This window comes from Pteropus medius, unplaced genomic scaffold (genome assembly GCF_902729225.1).
Source record: "Pteropus medius unplaced genomic scaffold, Ma_sr-lr_union100, whole genome shotgun sequence".
Lineage (NCBI taxonomy): Eukaryota > Metazoa > Chordata > Mammalia > Chiroptera > Pteropodidae > Pteropus > Pteropus medius.
Genome location: NW_024352790.1, coordinates 1,463,430 through 1,483,773, shown reverse-complemented (window position 1 = coordinate 1,483,773; position 20,344 = coordinate 1,463,430). Strand labels below are relative to the sequence as shown.

Sequence of the window (20,344 nt, the reverse complement as noted above, 5' to 3'; positions counted from 1 at the left end):
GGCCAAAAGATGGTTGAACTTTCAAAATAGCCTGAGCCACAGCTGCCACTTTGTGTTAGCGACCAGATTAATAGCTGATACACCAGTTAAAATACAGTGTGAGCTATCACTAAGATTGATTTTTTCAGTTACTTAATCTGAAGCTTCCTCTTACTCATGCAGATGTAAAGAAATGAGCTAAGAGTTCCAATTATGAGTTGCTTTTCATTTTTATTAGGGGCGTATAACAATAAAATTTCAAACACTTTCTTTTTAGAAGATATGTTCCATCAAAAATTTAATCAAAGGACAATTAGATTATAAAAAGGAACCAGACTGACATTTAAAATATAGTATTTTAACATGTCAAAGGTTTAGTTTTTTTAAAAAAACGTTATGCTCTCTAGGTAGGATGACATTAAGTCCCAGTTAAACCAGGATAATCTTGATTTTCTTCTTTTATCCTAGCATACTATACTTACAAGTATACCATTTTAATGATAAATTATATGGTCACTCAATCTCTCTGTCATAAAGTAAAAAATGACATAACCTCTACTCAGCACTTACTAAACTACTTGATAATTTTGAACAGAGGAAATTTCCAATTGCTAAAGTTTTCAAGTGAAAAAAAATGTCCAGTTCCCTCAGATGATAAAATATCTTTTCATTTTTCCCTTTTCTAACATGCTCGAAACAGATTCATCTTAATCGGTCTAAGTAGAGATGAAATGTTCTTAATCATCTCCCTGTCAGCCTGTGCAAAAGAAAACAAGACAAAATTTTTGGTCCTGCCCACCACAAAAGACATTCATGTATAATAAAAGGTCAGTTTCATATAATAATGCTTTTTAAATAAGTCATTTCATAGAGATATGGCTACTGTCAGTCTGGCGTAATTCTGCACTTGTTACAAGATTACCACAAAATGCTTAAATGAATTAAAGAGGGATGGAGGAAAAAATTAAGGAGGGAGGAATCAAAACAGTTTATGTTTTATAGAAAGATAACTGAGTAGCCATCAAAATTAACATGTTGAAAGAAAAGTTTGGAAATATTGAACAAAATTAAGTTTAAAGACTTGTCTGAGGCTTTAATTTTTTCATGGTTTCCTTGGACCATAAACTAAAGTAGCAAGCAATCTTAAACGTTTTGGCTTCAGGACCCTTTTACACTCTTAAAAATTACTTACAATCTCTCGCCAAGACCTTTTGTTTATGTGGGTTATATTTATCGATACTTACTGAATTAGAAATTTAAACAATTTTAAAAATTTATTAATTCATTTCAAAATATCAATAATAAATCCATTATAATACATAAAATAGTATGTTTTTTATAAAAAACAATTATATTTTTTAAATTAAAAAATTTTATAGTGAGAATGGCATTAATTCTCATTTTTGCAATTTTATTTTATATCTGGCTTAATCAAAGACAGCTTTATTCTCATATATGATTCTGCATTCAATCTATTACAATATGTTGTTTCATTTGAAGTATAGAAACGTTCAGCCTCACAAAAATATATAATTGGAAAAGAGAGATTAATAGCCCACTTATATAATTGTGAATATTCTTCTTCGATACCATATAAAAACTCAACAAGTTGTAGTTTCTTAAAATTTAGTTACAATATGAAATCTTAAAATTTATCAATGAACTTTCGCACTTTATACGATCAAATCTTTTGCTTGCTATCTTGAACTTTTAATGGATCTTTTATCCATGTAGTTCTTTGTAACAACATGCATTGGTCGTTTAAAAAATATTGATTCACTGAGTTATGCAGATCTTCCATATTTTGACACATTTCATTATATAACATAAAAAAAAAAAAAACATTATTAACATCACCCTCTCTCATTAGGAAAGTCTTTAAGTATTGACTGCAAAAGGGCAAAAGTCAACTTCCGAGGGTGTTGGAATGTTCAGCATCTCAATGGTGATAATGGTTTCGCAGGTGTATATATGTGTTAAAAACTCATCGATCTGTACATTTTAATTATGTCCTGGTTTTGTATCTGTTATAGCTTGATAAAGCAAACATAATAGTGAGACAGATAAAAACAAACTGGGAAAATGAAGTTCATTTTTCTACTCTATGCTCTCTATTTTTGAGTACAAAATCTTCTATAATAAAAAGGCAGGAAAAAGTTTGAGTTTTAGGAAACTGTCAAACTCATGGTAATACAGTTTTCCAAAATCCTTAATTTTGCCTGAAAGCTTGAATTTATCATTAGCAGTAAATAATGTCAGTTGTCCTTGATGTGACAGGTTTATTTATTTCAAGAAAATGTCTGTCAGATACCCAGGTGTGAAAATGATAGTTTGTTAGTCATTCTTCAAGGAAAAAAAAAAGGCGGGTATCATGAAAGAAAGTGGCTACTTTAGTTCACAACTTAACCACACAAGTGCTTTTCCTCGAGTCAACTTCTTACTTCAATATGTAGTAGAAGTGTTTATGCTCACTTGTTAAACAGAATATTATTATTTGTTACACAGATTTAAAAAGACATTCTCAAAGGTTGAGATTAAATACAATTAGTAATTTTTACTACTCAGCAATATTTTTATGTAAAATTGATTTAAAAAATTTTTTTAATTGCAACTGCCTTGATTCATATTGACTATACACAGTTTTACCCACCATTGCTTTTGTGTAATTAGTGTAACTGTTAATCCAATGGAAGAGGCAAATAATGTCTTAATACTTTATAAAAATCATTTTGCCTTTCCAGACCCCTAAAAGTATCTCAGGGACTACCGGGGATCCATGGAGCAAACTTTGAAAACTGATGAACTAAAGTATAGTTTTAAAAAATTTAAAATTCAACAAAAGTGTAGCCTTATAAATTATTAGGATATTAAATCATTCAGTGAATTATGTTTTTCTAGAGTAAAAAAATAAATGGTTCGCATGAGAAAAACTGACATTCAAGCACATATGTATCACCAATACCACTATTCAAATAAAAACATTTTCAAATTAAACATTTAAAAAATATATAACTGATCTGACAAAGGTTAAGATTTAAGAATTCTAAAAAGCTCAAAGATTTTTGTCCTAGCTATGCTTTTCATTCAATGAAGAAAATTGCTGACTTCCTTCTCTCTCCATCCTTCCTGCCGCATCAACCAATGGGTCAATTACACTGATAGTGTTCTAGTCCATAAAGAAGACTCCCCTGCCTACATATTAAAATTAGGCAAGATCCAGAGCTTTTGGAGCTCTGCTTTGGCCCATAAGGGTAAAGGAGCAATGAAAATTGGTACACCAATGTCTGAGCTGAGGGACTCCCCATATACAACCCAAAAAGTCCTTTTTTTTCGGCTGACCCAGCACCTAGATGCAACTACTAGATATTACTAGATGGACCATGACATGGATTTTAAGATGGACAGGATTGATCTAAGCTGTTCAGGTTTCTTAAGGGTGATTCTCAAAAAGCAGGGACATCTGGATAGAATAAATTCATTGACTCAGCTCACTCAGAATTCTCCAGAGTTTCAGCCCACAGAGTCTGAGTCTGGTATCTTGTTGGTCTGATCTGTTTGGCACTGGATATGGACTGAACTGACTATACTTATGATAAATCTAACTTATCTCACTCTGTATGACTTTGCAGGCTCGTTTGTTTCTATTTGAGCCTATGGTTGGCACAACCCCATTCCCCTCATTGCCTCTGTGCTACAGTCTGGAACTAATTGAAGGTCTTATCTTTAAGGTCCAATCCTGTATCGTTATGTTGAGTATTAATCTTTGCCCTCTTTTTATCTCACATCTATCTCCTCAGTCTCCTTTATTACATATTCACTGCCTCAGTAGGTGTGACTGTGCCCATCTCCTTTCTCAGATCCTCACCAACTCCTCAAACACACAAACCAAGCACCCCCTCCTTCTGTGTAACTTCCTCAACTAACTAATCAGTAGTCTCCATCATTACAGTCTTTGCAACCTGCCTTCTATCACTAATACCGCCTCTACCTTGCCTCAGTCCATTGCTTCTCTCCCCTGTAAATCATACCTATTGTTCCTGGAAAGTGTCCTTTCTCTATTATCCATCTGTCTGCTCCTCAATCTCATCCTATTTCTCTAAGCTCTGCCGCTCACTCCCCATTCACACTCTCCTAGAAGGTAAAATTATAAGCCTCTTCCTCTGCATCCTATTAAAGCCCATTATTGTTATGGACAATATTCATCTATTCCTCCTCCCTCTCCAATTCTCAGATGTAATCTGAGCTGCCCAGTGAGTCTATATCACTCTTAAGGACTACGTCTTATACTTCTCTGTATTTCATGATACCCAAGAGAGGAATATACACATTTTACATGCTCAATAACATTCATTAAATTAATGACAAATTATCATTAAACAAATAAACAGTTGGCATTCTCAGAAAATCATTGTTCCCACCTCTGCTTGCAGAAATTATAAAGAAATACACTGGCCTGCAAAAAAAATACCTTCTAGACCTTTCCAAATTCCCCACTGCCTCCTGTAAGATATGTCTGACAGCTAAAAGTAAACTAGTCTTTGCAAGCACTAAATTGCTCATCAGTCTTACAAAAGATGTCATTTTGTCAATTACCTACCCTAAGGAAATATAAATGGAACATAGCTACTTGAGAAAAATTAATTCACCCAACTCCAGTATGTAGCTCACAGAGAACAGCTTTCACCACCCTAGGATATGTGAACCATATTTCATTCCTGTTTTTTCTCCTTTTTTTGGGCAGTGGGGGATTTGATTTAGGTCTATAAGGAGTCAAAGCCCAATATTAAGCAGGTATAGCATCATCCAAAATTTTGATTATGCGAGAACTAAAACATAATACCTTTACTTGTATCTGAAAATATGAATGTTACCTCCATATCCTAGCAAACTCCCCTAACGTCATATAAAGGCACAGATGGCAGAAGATGAAGAGGGAAATGCTCAGCATGAGAACGTAAAGCAAGCTCAGCGACCAGCAACAGCTGGCAGGGGGTCCAAAGCCAAGCAGGTAGTTTGAACAATTAAGCGAATTGTATTAAAAAAAAAAAAGTAGAGTAAGGAGGATGATAAAAGGCAGCTTTTTTTAAGGTCAGTGTGCCTACTATCCTAAAGAGGAAATCACTGCCATGCAAGAATGTGAGATCAGTGTGGCCACATGTTCAGATTGTTCAGAAGATGGCAGAACCTCAGATTTTTTTTTTACATAAAATCACCCCAATGTTGGCAAGTTATTCAAATTAGAAAAGCAAACAAACAACAGCAAAAAAACACTCTGTTCTAGTCAAGTACAATATGAAAGGCTACTAATTTGTTATCTTTGGAACACAGGCTAAGGTCGGTGGAGTATAAAAAATGTTATAAAAATATATTCCTAAAACTAAGTCACCACTTCACACCCACTTTTAGTAACTGGATTTTTGAGTTAATCCTCTGTATCTGAGTACTTATATTAATGATCATAACAGGTAGATTAAAAGCCTAGATGGAAAAAAAAAACTAGAATAAAATATAAATGAATATGTAGCAAATCTTTGGTTTGAAGGTGACTCTAATCATAATAATTAAAGAAAGCACAGAAGAATTTTTTAAATCTATAATTTATCAAAAATTGAAATATTTAGTATGAAAAATACCTTGTACCAAAATTAAATACAAAATATGTAAAATATTTGATGCCAGTATGGCAAAGGGCTAATTATCTTTACTATTTAAGAAATCTCACAAATTGTTAAGAAACACAAGAAGAATGAATTACAACTCTTTATAGACAAGATGGTTTGCTGCTGACAGTTCCTAACCCAGTTCAGAGTAGTGTGCCCTGTGAGATTGGGACTGACATCTACAAAACCACACATGGAATTATGAAAGGGAAAAATGCACAATAAGATGAGCCCTCAAAAAAAAAAAAAACTTAAAAAGCACCAGACAAAAAACTAAGTGCCACAAAAGACCCAACAAATAAAGAATATATACCAAAGGAACTAGATGTTTTAAAAATGTGAAAAGAATGTTAAAAAATTAATTATATTTAAATCTTCCAAGAGATAAATGAAGGAATAGCATCTGTGAAGCAAAGAACAGAACAGGTAAAAATATGAAAAAGAATCAATTGAAAATCTTGGAAATGAAGTATATAGTCACTGCTACTAAAAAGACTCAAGATGCCCCACATGATATAGAGACAGCTGAAAAGAAAATGGATGATTTGGAATCCAGCATTCTCCAAGAATGCACCATTAGTAAATTAAGAGATAGGAAATATGAAAATCTAATAAATTCTATCCCCACAAAAATTCACGTATGTGCCTATATATATAGTTTCATAAACAATTTCAGGAGGTTCCCAGCGTTCTTGAAATTTAACTTCTACCTTAGAATTCTGAATACAAAATATCTTTCCTACTCTGTTAACACATATAGTAAAATTAGTAAAATATTGGTTCAAGGTTGAGGAAATAGACATCAAATTTGAGTTAGGATCAAGTCAAAGAGAAGCCAAACCAATGTAAACCAAGTAAATCTCATCAGAAAATGAAACTCACAAAGAAAGTATTCTGAATTCTGCTACACATTCTATTATAAAATTCAGGTAAGATCAAGAAAATCAATAATTATCCACAGTAAATAAAAGAACTCTAGTGTGTATTAAACTTGGATAATTTTAACATAATTATCATTTCAGACACAGATATTATTTTAAAGTTCACATTGACCGCAAAACGAGACAGAAAAAACAGTACTGCAATGGGCAAAAATCATTTTTTTTAAATAATGTTAAATGACAGATATGGAGAGACAAGATTGGTAGAGTTTGAAAGAAGCTAAATTGCTCTGAATTATAAAAGGGTGAGAGATAAAGAAGCCTAAGGAAAAAAAATCTAAAAAAATTGCCTAGAATATGGGGGATTTTAGATACTTGCTGTCAAAGAGGAATAAAAGAGAAAATTCAGTGGCTAGAATATAGTGATTAGGGGTGAGCTGAACAGAGATGTCTAAGGGCAGAGATGTGAGGCACGCTCTAAGCTCCATAATGTAGTCCCACAATACCTTCAGTAAAATCTACATATTGCTTTCTTTAATTTTTATTTTTAAATGAGAATGAGAGTAGGAGATGCAACGAAGGACTTAGCTGGCCTAAAGTAATTACAGATAAGGTATGGAAAGCTAGCAAAAATTTCTATTACAGAGGATTTCCATTTGCCTTGTACAAGAAACCTAAACTGAAATGTTTGGTCCTCATCAAAACTCCAATGGAAGAAAACTCTAAAAAGATGAGAGATTCTGAAAACATGAAAATCTTCCTTAAAATAGATTTGAAATGCTTTAGAACATTAAATTCAAATGACATACTGAATATTTTCTACTTAAAGTAGCTAAGCTCATTGAAGGTAAAATGATGACTTCTCTGAAGATCGCTAGTGAGAATGTGGAAAAAAATGGTGTCTCTCGAACATTTTTTAAAGTGCTTTAATAAACTTCAGTATTAAGATTCTCTCAGGACATATATTTCCACGGGTCTTCTTCAAGCCGAAGTACAGAGAAATTATCTTGTTTGAAGACCTTGACATATTTAGAATCATGTATTTATCTTCTTTGAGTAGTTTCATGTTACTTCAAAGTATACAAATCAGGTTGCCTTGCAGTTCACAATTTTATAAGAACAGTGCCCGGTTTGAAATAGTAAATTTGAATCACAACAGATCAGGCTTCTTTGAAATACACTCATGACACTCATGATGCAAACGATGAGGAATAGCCCTGTTCTGGTTTTTTAAAAAATCTTCATTTGGGTTACATGCTTTCCACTTGGAAACATAATTGTGTATGTCTCTCATCACACGCCATCTCCCTGGTAAGATGCTAGAAGCATTTACATATGAATCTTGTTTCCCCATGGGAGGAAATGTTTCCCCTAGGGAAGAAACCGAAGGTGAAGTTTTCAGTCCTTGCAGACCACCTACGAAGGCTTTTTCTTTTCAGATGAAACTTTCTGTTTGGAACATTCTATTCCTAATTAAAAGTAGCGACTGTGACAATGCCTTGCGTGGAATGGTGTGGTCATGTAAGCCTTCGATGGAGAAAATGCTTCCTTCACATTCATGGTATTAAACAAATGCATTTTAAATAAACATGTCAAGACTTTATTATAATTATATTTAAGGCACAAAAGTAGAAAAACTATACATACTAAAATCTCAACTGATAAATGTGAATACCAAGTATGTTCTACAAAATTTTCAATTATTCTCAAAACATAGTATTTAAGAAAGTAAATCATTGAGTAAAACATATTCAATTAGTACTAAATGTTTCCAAAATAAAATAAGACTAAAGGCATCAAAATAAAGATAAGTAATTTTTAAAAGGCACTCACCAATTATAATTGAAGACTCACAGTGATAATAACCATTATTTTGCTTTTTCTTCAGCATGGAGCAAAGATCAACACGATGTACCATTTCTTCTCCAAATCTATGACTGATAAATTTTTCATATAATTTGAGGTCTATTTTTTTCACTCCCTTGAAATGACAAAACAAAATCATATCAATCAATCATTTCATGCAGGCAGCCAATTCATATTTATATTATCTTAGAATCTGATACTATATTTTGGTATACAGTATTGCCTACAGGTATTTGAAAAATGGATAGCACAAAACTGTTGTAAGCTATTTAGGATGAGTTGTATAAAAAAATAATAATTAAAGAGTGTTCAGTTTAAATATGGCAAAATTTAAAACCTTAAGCTTCAGAAATAATAAAGTACATCAAGTTGAAATCTGAGATATCAAGGAAAGAGTAATAAGCAACAACAATGGAGAAATGTGTGACTTTGGAAAAAGTGATATGGATCTTTTGATATGCATAATGTTTTAATAAGATAGATATAATTTTTAAACTCCTTATATAAGAATCATCTGAAAGACAGAGGTTATTTGAGTTGGAGTAGGGGGCCAGTGGATCTTCTGAGTTCTTTTCTACCTGCCCCTCCTCCTTATTCTCAGTGTCTTCCACAGCAGGAAGAGGGCTGGCTGAAAAATTACAGTGAGAAGCCCTTGCTACTTCTGGAGTTTCTCAAAATGGGAAAAAATGTATTCCTCTCTTTTTAGTATACAAATGGTCCTAGTATACAAATGGTCCTGGTCTCATAGTCCCAAAACACAGTCTATCAGATGAAGGTACAATACTTCACAAATACTGGCCGACTATGTGTAAACTCTTCCTTTCTATTTGTAATTTTTGCTATATTCCCCTGGCAATACTTTTCATTTGTTAAAAATTAGAAAATACAAAGAATTTATAAAAAAAAGAAAAATAATTCGCGACTATTTATTAAAATACATAATTTACACTGGGGTGTATATCCTCCAAGTCTTTTCTGTGCTCATATAATATTTTCCGATATATTTATATGTTTTACTAAAGCATAATTAGCATTTATAGTTTCCATTTTTAGTCACAAAATTTATTACAAAAAATTTTAAGAGATATAAAAACAAAATATTTAAAATTAAATCACCTCAAACTGCTACTATAATTTTGTTAAGTATTTTACTTTCTCTATGCAAAACAAAGTACTTTTTCTTTTTTATAGGAAGGTTGTTATGCCATGAGAACCATTTGATAACCAGTTATTTTGATAATTCTCCAAAGCGTTCTCATTTCTCTCAAAGAGCCAAATTTCCCAGAACAGCCTACAAAATCCTCTTCTGTCTTCTTGGAACCTCTCGGGCCTGGTCTCTTACTACTTACTCTCACTCCACCCTGTCCCTTACTTCCCTCCCAACCCCCCTCATCCCCACCGCCACACTCCAAGCCTCCCTGACCTCCTTGTTCTTCCTTGAACATGCTGAGCACAAATCCACTTCACAGTCTTTGTACTGCCTCCTGGAAGGTTCTTCCCCCAGGTATCCTCCTGCCCCATCTCCCATCTCTTTTAATTCCTTGCTCAAATACTACTTTCTTAATTGAGTCTCGCCTGACTATCCATTTAATTTGTATTCCTGCCCCAAGAGGTACTCCCAAATCCTCTTCACCCTTCTCTCTTTATATGTATTCATGTATATATTTTATAGCTCTTACCATCTATATTACCATTACATAACAGACTGTGTAATTTGTTTTATTATGCTTATTTTTCGTTGTCTGTCGTTATCTGTCTCTCCCCATTAGAATGTAAGCTCCACATAGAAAAGGATTTTAGTCTGATTTTTAGTCACCGAAACATCCCCAGTGCCTAGAACAGTGCTTGACATGCAGTAGTACTCAATAAATGTCACGAATGCAAAGGAGGATAAAGTTTCAGGAAGAGGATAGCTAACATCATACGCTATTCATTCGGGGTTCAATAAGAATGAAACCAAGTGGATTTCTTTTGCTTTGGTGAATAGAATGCCTCAAGAGAGACAGCAGAACATTATGCTGAGTATTGCTGAGGAACAGTCAGAACGTATGAGTTCAAATCCTGGCTCTGCCGTTTTTCAGACATGTGCCTTCACTTCAGTTTCCTTAACTATAAAGTGAGGTTAACAAGGGTACCTACCTCAAAGTGTTATATGGACTAAGTAAGTATATTTATAAAAGTGCTAAAAACAATGAAATATAATATAATAATATAATAATATCATTGTGTGTGTGTATGTATGAGAGAGAGAGAGAGAGGTAGCGGGGGGCGTAGAGATTATCATTAGTGATCTTTAAGGAATAATTTGAGTAAAGATTTGAGAAATTAAAAAATTCTGAGTGAATAGAAACTGACCGTTCTTCTTAAGTGTGTGTGTGTGCGCGCACGCGTATGTGTGCACACACATGCACAGTGTGGAGGGGGGTCAGGAGATCAGTTCCTTAGAACAGAGAACTAGTGAGAACTTAGCAGAAAAAGGAAGATCTTCAGTTTTCAAAATGCCGATGCCAGCACTGGCTAGCCACTATGATTTCCATTTCAGTTTTCTAAGATATCATCATTATTATTTTTTAAATAAGAAATAAGAGAAACAGAAGACTTAAATCTGTTAGGTGAATTAATTTAATTTTTAGCAAAAAGCAAGCACAAACTATTCTGTAAGAATTGTTCACAGATGACTTCCAACACGAACCTTAAGGAGTTAATTTTTACTAGAGTGAAGAGAATTAATTCTTTAACTCATAATTCAGATAGAATGCTCTGGTTCAAAGAGGCATGAGAGCTTAGGGGCACTGAAAAGATAAACTCTGATCAGAAAATATCTTCATTAAAAAGTATCTAGAAAGAGATAAGACTCTGGTTTGTCTGATATATAATATTAGCACGATCTTTATTCTCTGGGGAATTTTTTGTTTTGCAACGTATTTCTTTTTTTTTTTTTCAGGCTGTTTGTCCTATGACAATATATTTCCTTTCCAGTAAAATCTATCTGAATTAGTCTCTCCATCCAGCTGCAGCAGGCATCATTTTTCTTTCAATAATAAAAGAACTAGGATTCTAAGAAAATAAATGAGTATATCAAAATTGGATATCATTTAGAATAAGGATAAGAAGTCTCCTATTTTCATAATGAATCATTGGGTTGCCAAAATATTCCAGACACATCACTCTGCAAGGTTATATTTTTAAGCTAGAAAGGCTGGGCGATGGCATTATTTTCAGGTTTTGGAACCCTAAATTATTCTTTGCTTCTCTTCTTCATAGGCCCGACCCTTTCCAGGGTAACTTGTCATTTAAAGATCGATAGAAGTAGAACATCTAGTTAGGAGAGCTCAAAGAAAATGACAAAAACGGTTAAAGCCAGGAAAATGTGACCTATGTAAAAGCTAAGAGAGTTGAGGTTATTTCAAATGTAGAGAAATAACATGTAAGGTATCTTCAACAAAACTATGCTAAGGATGCTTCAATCCTAGAATTCTGAACATGCCTGGATATTGTCTAGTAAGTACTAAGTTTGAAAATTATTTTTGCCTTGGACCTAATAGGGACAGGGTATATTTTTAAGGGCTTCACATTTATAATTGCACCCAATATAACTGACATATCAATTATGCAATATAACACTGAAAGAGAAAATAGGAAGTTAAATACAGGCATATCAAACTTTGAAAAATAATTTAGTGGTAAGAAACATCAAACAGAAAAACCTTCCAAGACTATCTTAATTGATCATTAGAAATGACTGGAGTTTTACTTCGCTTTAGCCTAGTTTCAGTCACAATTTAGGGAGAATTATCAGTGATATTCAAAACACCTGACAACCTTTGATACAATGTACCATGAAACCCTAAGGAACTTCACTCTCGATTGTAACTTGGCACCCAAACAGCCAATAAGGAAAAATATCACTAAGAGCACGATGAGTATTTTTAGAATCATCTAATGGCTGCATCTGATAAGTAATGGAAATTATTTACTCGGGAAGCACTCACCATATCATCTACATTTAGCTAAATGATGTGTAAAATTTAATATGTGCTAAAGAGGGCTCAGACTTATATTATTATGCATCCAATTCTATTTTCAATACAGAAAGTAAAGCTCCATGAAATATGAAAATTCATATTAGTTAACAATCTGAATGTGAAAAGCATTCAAGGTTCTGAAAGATAAACTACTTATTATTCATCTTCAACTTCTACAAAAAAGTTATTGAGATTAGAGGAACAATCTCAATAACTTAAGTTTTATTAAGAAGATTAAGGCTTTTTATAATAGATGATAATTTCTTATCATGACTTGCTATCTTTTTATAATAATCACAGCTCCCAGGATGAAATAAACAGACTGCATACCAGACAAAGAAATTATGTATCCTACAGACGGTAAACTTCACATTTCTGGAGCTCTGCTGTGTTTTCCAATAGTTTATTCCTGTCATGCAGTGGCTATAAAAGAATTGTACATTTCCTGTAATAATGACTTGAAATCAAAATTCAGAAGGTAAATTAAGAGCCAAACCAAACTGGCTTGTCATTTTGGGCATCAGCTGGTTACAAGGAATGGTAATCTTTTACACTCATTTTCATAAGTGAAAAAAGGTTACATATCTTTAGTGGTATGATATTGGTTAAAAAACGGAAATCATTTTTAATAAACACTACCCCTAATGAAAAGTTACATATTGGTGATTCAAAGTTATAAACAGATTACATGCTGACACAGGGCTTCTCTGAAGCAAATCTTACCATTCTTAATGACCCTGCATCTCTTGGCACAACCACATTTTTCACTATTATTTGTGCTGTTTCATTTCCATCTTCCTCCTGACGCAGACCCCTTAATTACCTCCTTCTCAATTGCAATCCCTTCAGCCCCTCTCAGTTGGGATGATGGAGGCCCTTCTCATTCAGGCTCAGTTCTTCCTAGCCTGCTCTTGACAGAGATGGGAAGATGAGTCTTCACCGTCCCAGCTGATGGGCTCTAAAATAGCATGGTGATTTCAGATCTAGTGTCCTGCACCCTTGGGTGAGAGGTGCCTAGCAGCTTTCCTGGCTCCCCTTCCTGCCACTCTTGGGTCAGCTTATGGGGCTAGGTTCTGCCTAGTGCCCCTGTCCAGCATGCCCGTTTCCAGCCTGGCTGAGGGCCTGACACTCTGCCTAGAGCCTGTCATTAAGTTTAGAGATGAGAAAGGAAGGAGTGATGAAAATTGACAAGATAGGACTTTGCTCATGTTTTGAACCATTCTGAAAAAATGATGGTTTCTATCATCTGTGTAAAAACAATAATAGAAAATACACGTATTTACTACATACAGGCATTGCTCTAAGAAGTTTTTATTAACTCATTTAATAATCTCAATACCCTATGAGATTGGTATCATTATTTTCCCCAGATGAGGAAGCTGAATCACAGAGAAATTAAGTCATTTATCAAAGGACACACAGGTAGTAAAAGATAGAGTTTGGATTCAGATTCAAGATAAGCAAAAAACACAGATAAATGGAGTAGAATCATAATATTAAAGCTCTTAACTATTTACTTTAAAATAATAAAATTCTAATATTAATCATACTTAAGATATAATCATATATACTATCATATTTCTAAAACCGATGTGGAAATTCCTTTGGGCATCTCTAGCATTCTAAAATACCTGCCATAATAGTCTGCATTAATATTAGTAAGTCAAGTGATAAGTACATGTTCATGGTAAATGAATTGTATAGAGGGAGATGTGAAAGAATTCACAGATGCTACTTATACAAGAAAAATTGATCCAAATAATCCATCCTGTAAAAAGGTCTCTTCTTATACTAAAATACAAGTAATCAAGTAAAATACTAGCAGTGATTGTCTGCACTTTCTAAATCGGTTGTTTATTTGAGCATACAGTATTTCTCAATTCTATAGTTTACTTTATGCTGGAGCATCTGTGCAAACTTTCTTTCAGCCCTACTGCTTTGTTCAATCTTGAGGCCTTGGGGAAAGAAAAGGTAGAAACTCTTTATCCTAGAATTGTATCTAACATTTACAATATTACACCTTCAGTAAATAATAGATAGAAACTGCGAGAGCTGTATGTTTTAAATCTACTACTGAAACCTCCTTCTACCTATATGAACACTTTAAGAAGAGTTGGATGTTCCTTGGTGGCAGCAAGTGGAAAGGACACCAGTCACAGAAGGAAGGTGAATATACTCCTAATAGCACGGGCCATTTCATAAGAGCCAGCAAGAAAATAGGCTAAATTGCTTCCTGGGCCTGGAGTTTCTTTCCTTAAGGTGCTGGCATCAAACAGAACAGAGGAAGAACATGGTTTCAGTCCACAAACATTTAGTTCATTTGTACTGACTAATGACATATGAACTAGAGATAACAGGTCAATGGTACCCTACAAGTCCTCAAGGTTGCAGGCTCACTGGAACTCTACGACATCTTTATTTACAGCACAGTCTGTTCCCATATAAGCTCATTCTTTGTCCACTCAGCAAAACTCTTCTCATTCCCCTCTAAAGCCTTCGCAGGTATAGCATGACAGATCATATGCTGTTTGGCCATATAACTTATTAGGTTTGCATGTGGCTTTTCTTATTACAGTGAAACAAAGAGTCTCATAACTAAGGCATCTAAGAATGCTTTCTATACAGCTCAATCTCAGCTGGACTTTCAACTTCCCTTGATCCATCCCCAGCTGTGTTCTTCGTTCACCAGTCTTGTGGTCACTCAAATGTAAACAAGCTATAGGCTACTCCTCTCTATCGCAGGTTTTCCTAATATTTTGCTCTTTGAATTAAATAATGACATGTTCTCCAGAATTCACCAACTTAACCATTTATTTCTATAAACTAAAGAATTTATATTCTATAAACACAAAATATCCATTTCAAAATTTCTCACCAATTATGATCTACACACTTACAACTTAATCATAGATGTTTTCCTCCTTCGATGCAGTACCTTCCCTTTTAATCAATACTTCCAAACATTAAGCAATGCCAGCAAGTCACTGGTAGAAAAAATTTGCAGAATCTTAACAATGAAATAGGACAATGAAGTTGTGCTACAGAAGATCATTCAAAATTAAGGTCATAGAAAAATCCTAACAATTTTAGCTTGTTCTACAACACTGACCTATATACTGCAACATACTTATACTGTGGTTGAATGTGTTGTGATTTAATAGCCTAGATGTCAAAAATACGGAAACATTTACCTAAATTGGTCAGATTATCTACAGATAGAACTTCAGACCTAACTATACAATCCAAGTAAGAGTTAAACACCTAATTGTAGTCTTGTTAAACAAGAAAGACCCAGAGAGTTTTTGTAGCTCACCTTGCTCTTCTGCATCTAGTACTTGTTTCATTTCCAACTTTCTTAGGAGTAATCAAATTGCTTGACTCTCCTCCCATCAACATTCTTCCTTCCTCTCCCTCCCAGCCCCCATCTCAACAGAATACCTTAATTCATCTAATTCATCCTCTTTCAATTGCCCTCGCATATTCCCTGCACACCACTTAGGACAGAAGCCCCAACCTAGCAGAGAAGGTATCCCAACAGGAAATGCTGCAAGAACTGAGTGAAGAAGCAGGAAAGAAATAATGACAGCAAGATTTATGTGAACTGCAGTGTATGTTAGGAGACAGAACAAGGAAAAAATGTACTCAATGGTATCAGCCTTCTCACTTTATTTAGTTAGAAATATTTCCTGGATAACATATCAGATAAAAGAGGATTTAGTAGAAAAAAACCAATAGTTAGATATGATCCAGGAACCATGTGTAGCTCTTAAATCAGTTTCAAAATAAATGTTTTTCTCAAAGTAGAGAAAAAAATGTATCCAAAGATTTTCTTTTTTAATGTGATACACATTGCTATGTAAAATAATTTTATATATAACATGCAATTGGAATCTTTCACCTACATGTCAAACTTAAACATGTAATAGTGAAATCTCCCGTTGGTATACTCTTGGAATACAGAATTACAAAGATTACATCGTTTTTCTAATGGACTCAGAGTCAGTATAATACATGAATATTAGATTACATATTGCTTCAAAATAGAACACTAAAAAAAGATATCAGAGCAATTGGTAATTTTCACACAGCCTCCTCTTTTAGAGATTTTAAAAATTAAGGATGTCTTCAAATTTTCAAGAAGCACCTCTAAACCCAGAGTGGGTTTGGCAGACAAAAAAAATTAAAAATAGAAAAGTTAAGAAACAAAGAATCTATATCTTAGGATGACAGTATGCAAAAATATTTCATACACTGGCATATTCTTCTTTTGCAATACCCAGCATATACTATTATAGTAGGCAGGACTGCAGGAAGGCTAGACCAGCCAAACCTGACAACATGTCCTCCATATCCACCCCATCCCCACTTTGTACAACTCAGGCTCTTGTCAGTAGGGATATGTGTACGATAGAAAGTTATAACCTGTTGAAAAGTTTATTTGATGTGATTTCCAAAGCCATTCAGCTTATTTCCAGGTGACTACTTGCCCCACTTAATTCCACTGAATTAAGTTCTAGAGATATTTACACTGGAAGGCCAGGAGCACAAAATACTCTCTATATCATTCTCTGATATCAAAGTAGGTCAGGGAGAGTGAGGAGCAAGACAGAATCTAAGAGGATCAAGTCAGGAAGAATAGGATGGATATCAACAGGGAGGAGATGCTGCCAGAGGTGCAGGACCACTAGAGGGAGTCACCCAGAACATTCTTCCAGGCAATGGCTGATTAAGAACCCAAGGAGGTTCGGGAGACATGAAATTACTGCGAAAGGAAAGTTTTGGTCTAAATAAAGATATATAACAAATTATTATAATCAAATTCAGTTGTGGGGAAGGCCATGGCCAAAGAAGGATGAGAAGTACTTTCAGACTCTGGCCATTAGCTTGAGAGCAGTGTAAAGATACCATTGTACTTAGAAAGCCTTAAATATGGGTCTCCAAAATGGTGCCACAAACTTTGCCAGCAATTAAAAATGTTGCCATCAGGTAGGTTTTAGAGAAAGAATGCATAATGCAGGAACCGAGGTAGGTGATATGAGCAAGTTGTTAGGTCTTCAACTATAGAGAATGTGAGGTTTCCAAATATCTAAAAGTGATCTGCTGAGAAGAAAAAATTTCCCATCACTAATGGCAGCATAGTTAAGGCAAACTCATGAAATTCTAATTACCTTGACTACTTTGCTATTACCTTTAATTTTGTCTGTGGATACAAATGCTAGAAAATAAGTAAAAATGTCTTAAATCAGAATTTTGTCTGTGGATACAAATGCTAGAAAATAAGTAAAAATGTCCACTGAATCTGGATGTTTAAAGCAAAAATACCATTTAATCCTGAATTATACAGATCAACATTTTCTAAATCATGTTCTGCCAAATACTAGTGCTACAAGATGGCCAATGAAAAAATGGACTTGCAGGTAAGGACATTTGGGAAACAATGGTGACTTAGACTATGTAACTGTTCATAACATTCACTGCCTCTCTTGTGGTGTCCCTTTCTTTAAGCAGGTTATACACCCTGCTCTGTTGAACTCAGAACGGACCATGTGACTTGCTTTGGCCAACAAGATGTGAGCAAGAATGACATGTTACTTATTAGCAGAAGCTTTAAAAATCAGCTTGTGATTCACCATCTCTCTTTTCTTTCTGCCCAAAGACCAGCAAAGTCCTAGATGAAAGCTGCTCAGCCAAGGTCCTGAGTAAAGAAGATGTGGAGCAGAGCCACAGATGACCTACATCCACGAGCAAAAATGTAAACCTTTGTTGCTGTAAGCTCTTGAGAGTTGTAATAAACACTAATGTTTCTCAGAAAAAGAGTCAGATTAACTTTATCAAACCCATCACTGCTAACATTCATTTGATCACAGAATTCTTGCCTAACATAAAACCCAGAGATGTTCTGAGAGAAAAATTTCAGGAAATGCCAATGAAAACACTTGCATCAGTCTCCAGGCCACTTTGCACAGATTTAATATTAGGTTGGCTGTGTCATTTCTTCTATAGTTAAAGTTTTCAAAATCTCTAACAGAATCAGGGTCAACGTGGACTCATTTATTATTCTGACATTAGTCTACTCCTAGAATTCCTCCTTAAAGTAATTCAGCTTTCTGTTTATTATTTGCTATGTGTCAAAGCTATATAGCACTGAAAGGTTTCAATGAACAGGTTACCTTTGTAGATAGCATTTCCAATTGTAAACTTACTTAATTTTTTCAATATATGGAAATAGATAACACAAAACATAAAGTTGAAATATGCATTAGAAACATAAGCGAGGCCACTAGCTATAAACAGAGCTCTCTGACACATGATAGATGACAGTTGACTAACAGCACCTAGAATATCTCAGAAGAAATTATAATTCTATCTCACTGCAGATTTCACAGAATTTTTATTTTAAAAAAACATTAAAACAAAAGGAGATGTGTTGTATTTTATATACTGATTTTTACATAAGAAAAATCCAAGGAGAATTCATACTACAGTCTTAGATCTAACCCTGGTGATAATCAAAAAGACTCAACGCAACTAAAAATTATGAGTAAGGCATTTAGCATTGAAAAGTTTAGGAACAGATGACTAAAACAATCTGCTTTATCTTGTACCAAGGATATTTTTAAGACAAATTTTTGTCTAGAACAATAAAGGCTCACCAATGCCGAGGTATCTAAAGTGTCTTCTTTTAGAGATCGGGCGGTGGTAGTGGCAGAATAGTCTTCCAGGCTGCTCTGCAGAAGGCTTCCTCCTCTTTTGCTGCAGTGATAAACTGTTCTTAACAATATGGGCCCTTGAGAAAGTGGCCTGCTCTGTCTCTCTGCCACCAACCCTGAGCTCCTTTACTGCATCTGCAGGTATTCCCCTCCCCTTCCGAAGATGATACCTTCTGAGAGTCATCTCTTCTGGGCCTCTTTTCGCATTTTCAGAGCCTTCCTACAGTGAAGCCATCACCCTCTGGGCATGAAAATTTGCTGATGATTTCTAAGATCTGTCACCAAAAGGCCTGCCCCTACTTTCACTCTAAAGTAAATTTTCGTTCGAGTCCTGCTGGTCCCAGTTGCTTCTGGACATGCACATAATTTGGTATTTACAGATTTCTCTATCTCTTAGTTTCATTAACAATGAAGTCTGTGATATTTTCCCCATTGTCATTGCTCTGCAAGATTTCCAGGCGAAGAAGTAAAAGATTCAGATTTAAATTGCCACCATCTTTCTCTCAGTACTCAAAGATCTTTCTGCTTTCTGTCATTCTCCTTCAGTGCATACAAGAAAGGTAATCTGTAGTGTAAAAAAATTCTCAGTGTGAAGCCAAATTAGCCTATATGGTCAAAATGCTTACCTTATAGACATTCAGAATAGCACAGGAGTCAAGAGTCACTAAGACCAACCTCCTCCTTTCACTATGAGTAAACAGAGTTGTCAAAAGAAGTAATGAGATTTGTCCAGGACTAGACAACAGAGTGAAAACAAGAAAATTTATGCTTCTTAAATTCATTACAGACTCCTTCAAGGAGGAATAGTCCAGTAAGCCCGAGTTTTGACATGGCTGAAAGGCCCATCACCATGCAGACACAGGAATGGACGTGGCAGCCAAACTATACCAGATCAGTTAACAAATTCCTCAGAAAATGTGCTGTTTGACAGATATATAAGAATAAATAATGGTAGTGGGTGTGGAAAGACAACAGCAGAGGGTCCTGGCGAGGGAAGGATGTAGAAGGTTGAGATTGGCTAATCTAGTATAGATTTTCATTACAATCTTGTAGAATTTTATTACAATCTTGGTCCTGTATATTTGATCACAAAACAATTCAGGGACTGGGTTTTCCTTTAATTGTAGCATTAGAACAGAATTTTCATCCATGTGCTCTTTTTTTCCTTATATGACTGCCCTATACACTCTTCTCTACTTCCTCTCAATCTCATCATATTATAC

At 34.6% G+C, this 20,344-nt stretch overlaps 1 protein-coding gene across 3 annotated transcripts in view; it reads right to left on the bottom strand.

Moving 5' to 3' along the window:
- AKAP7 (A-kinase anchoring protein 7) overlaps positions 1 to 20,344 on the bottom strand; it is a 105,753-nt gene that overhangs the window by 41,827 nt on the left and 43,582 nt on the right. For 2 of the 3 annotated variants that reach the window (XM_039849931.1, XM_039849930.1), the window contains exon 7: positions 8,354 to 8,501. In XM_039849931.1, the coding sequence (XP_039705865.1) occupies positions 8,354 to 8,501 (148 nt within the window). Of the gene's footprint in view, positions 1 to 6,538; positions 7,892 to 8,353; positions 8,502 to 20,344 lie in introns of those variants that run through there. The other variant, XM_039849929.1, reaches the window with a different exon arrangement.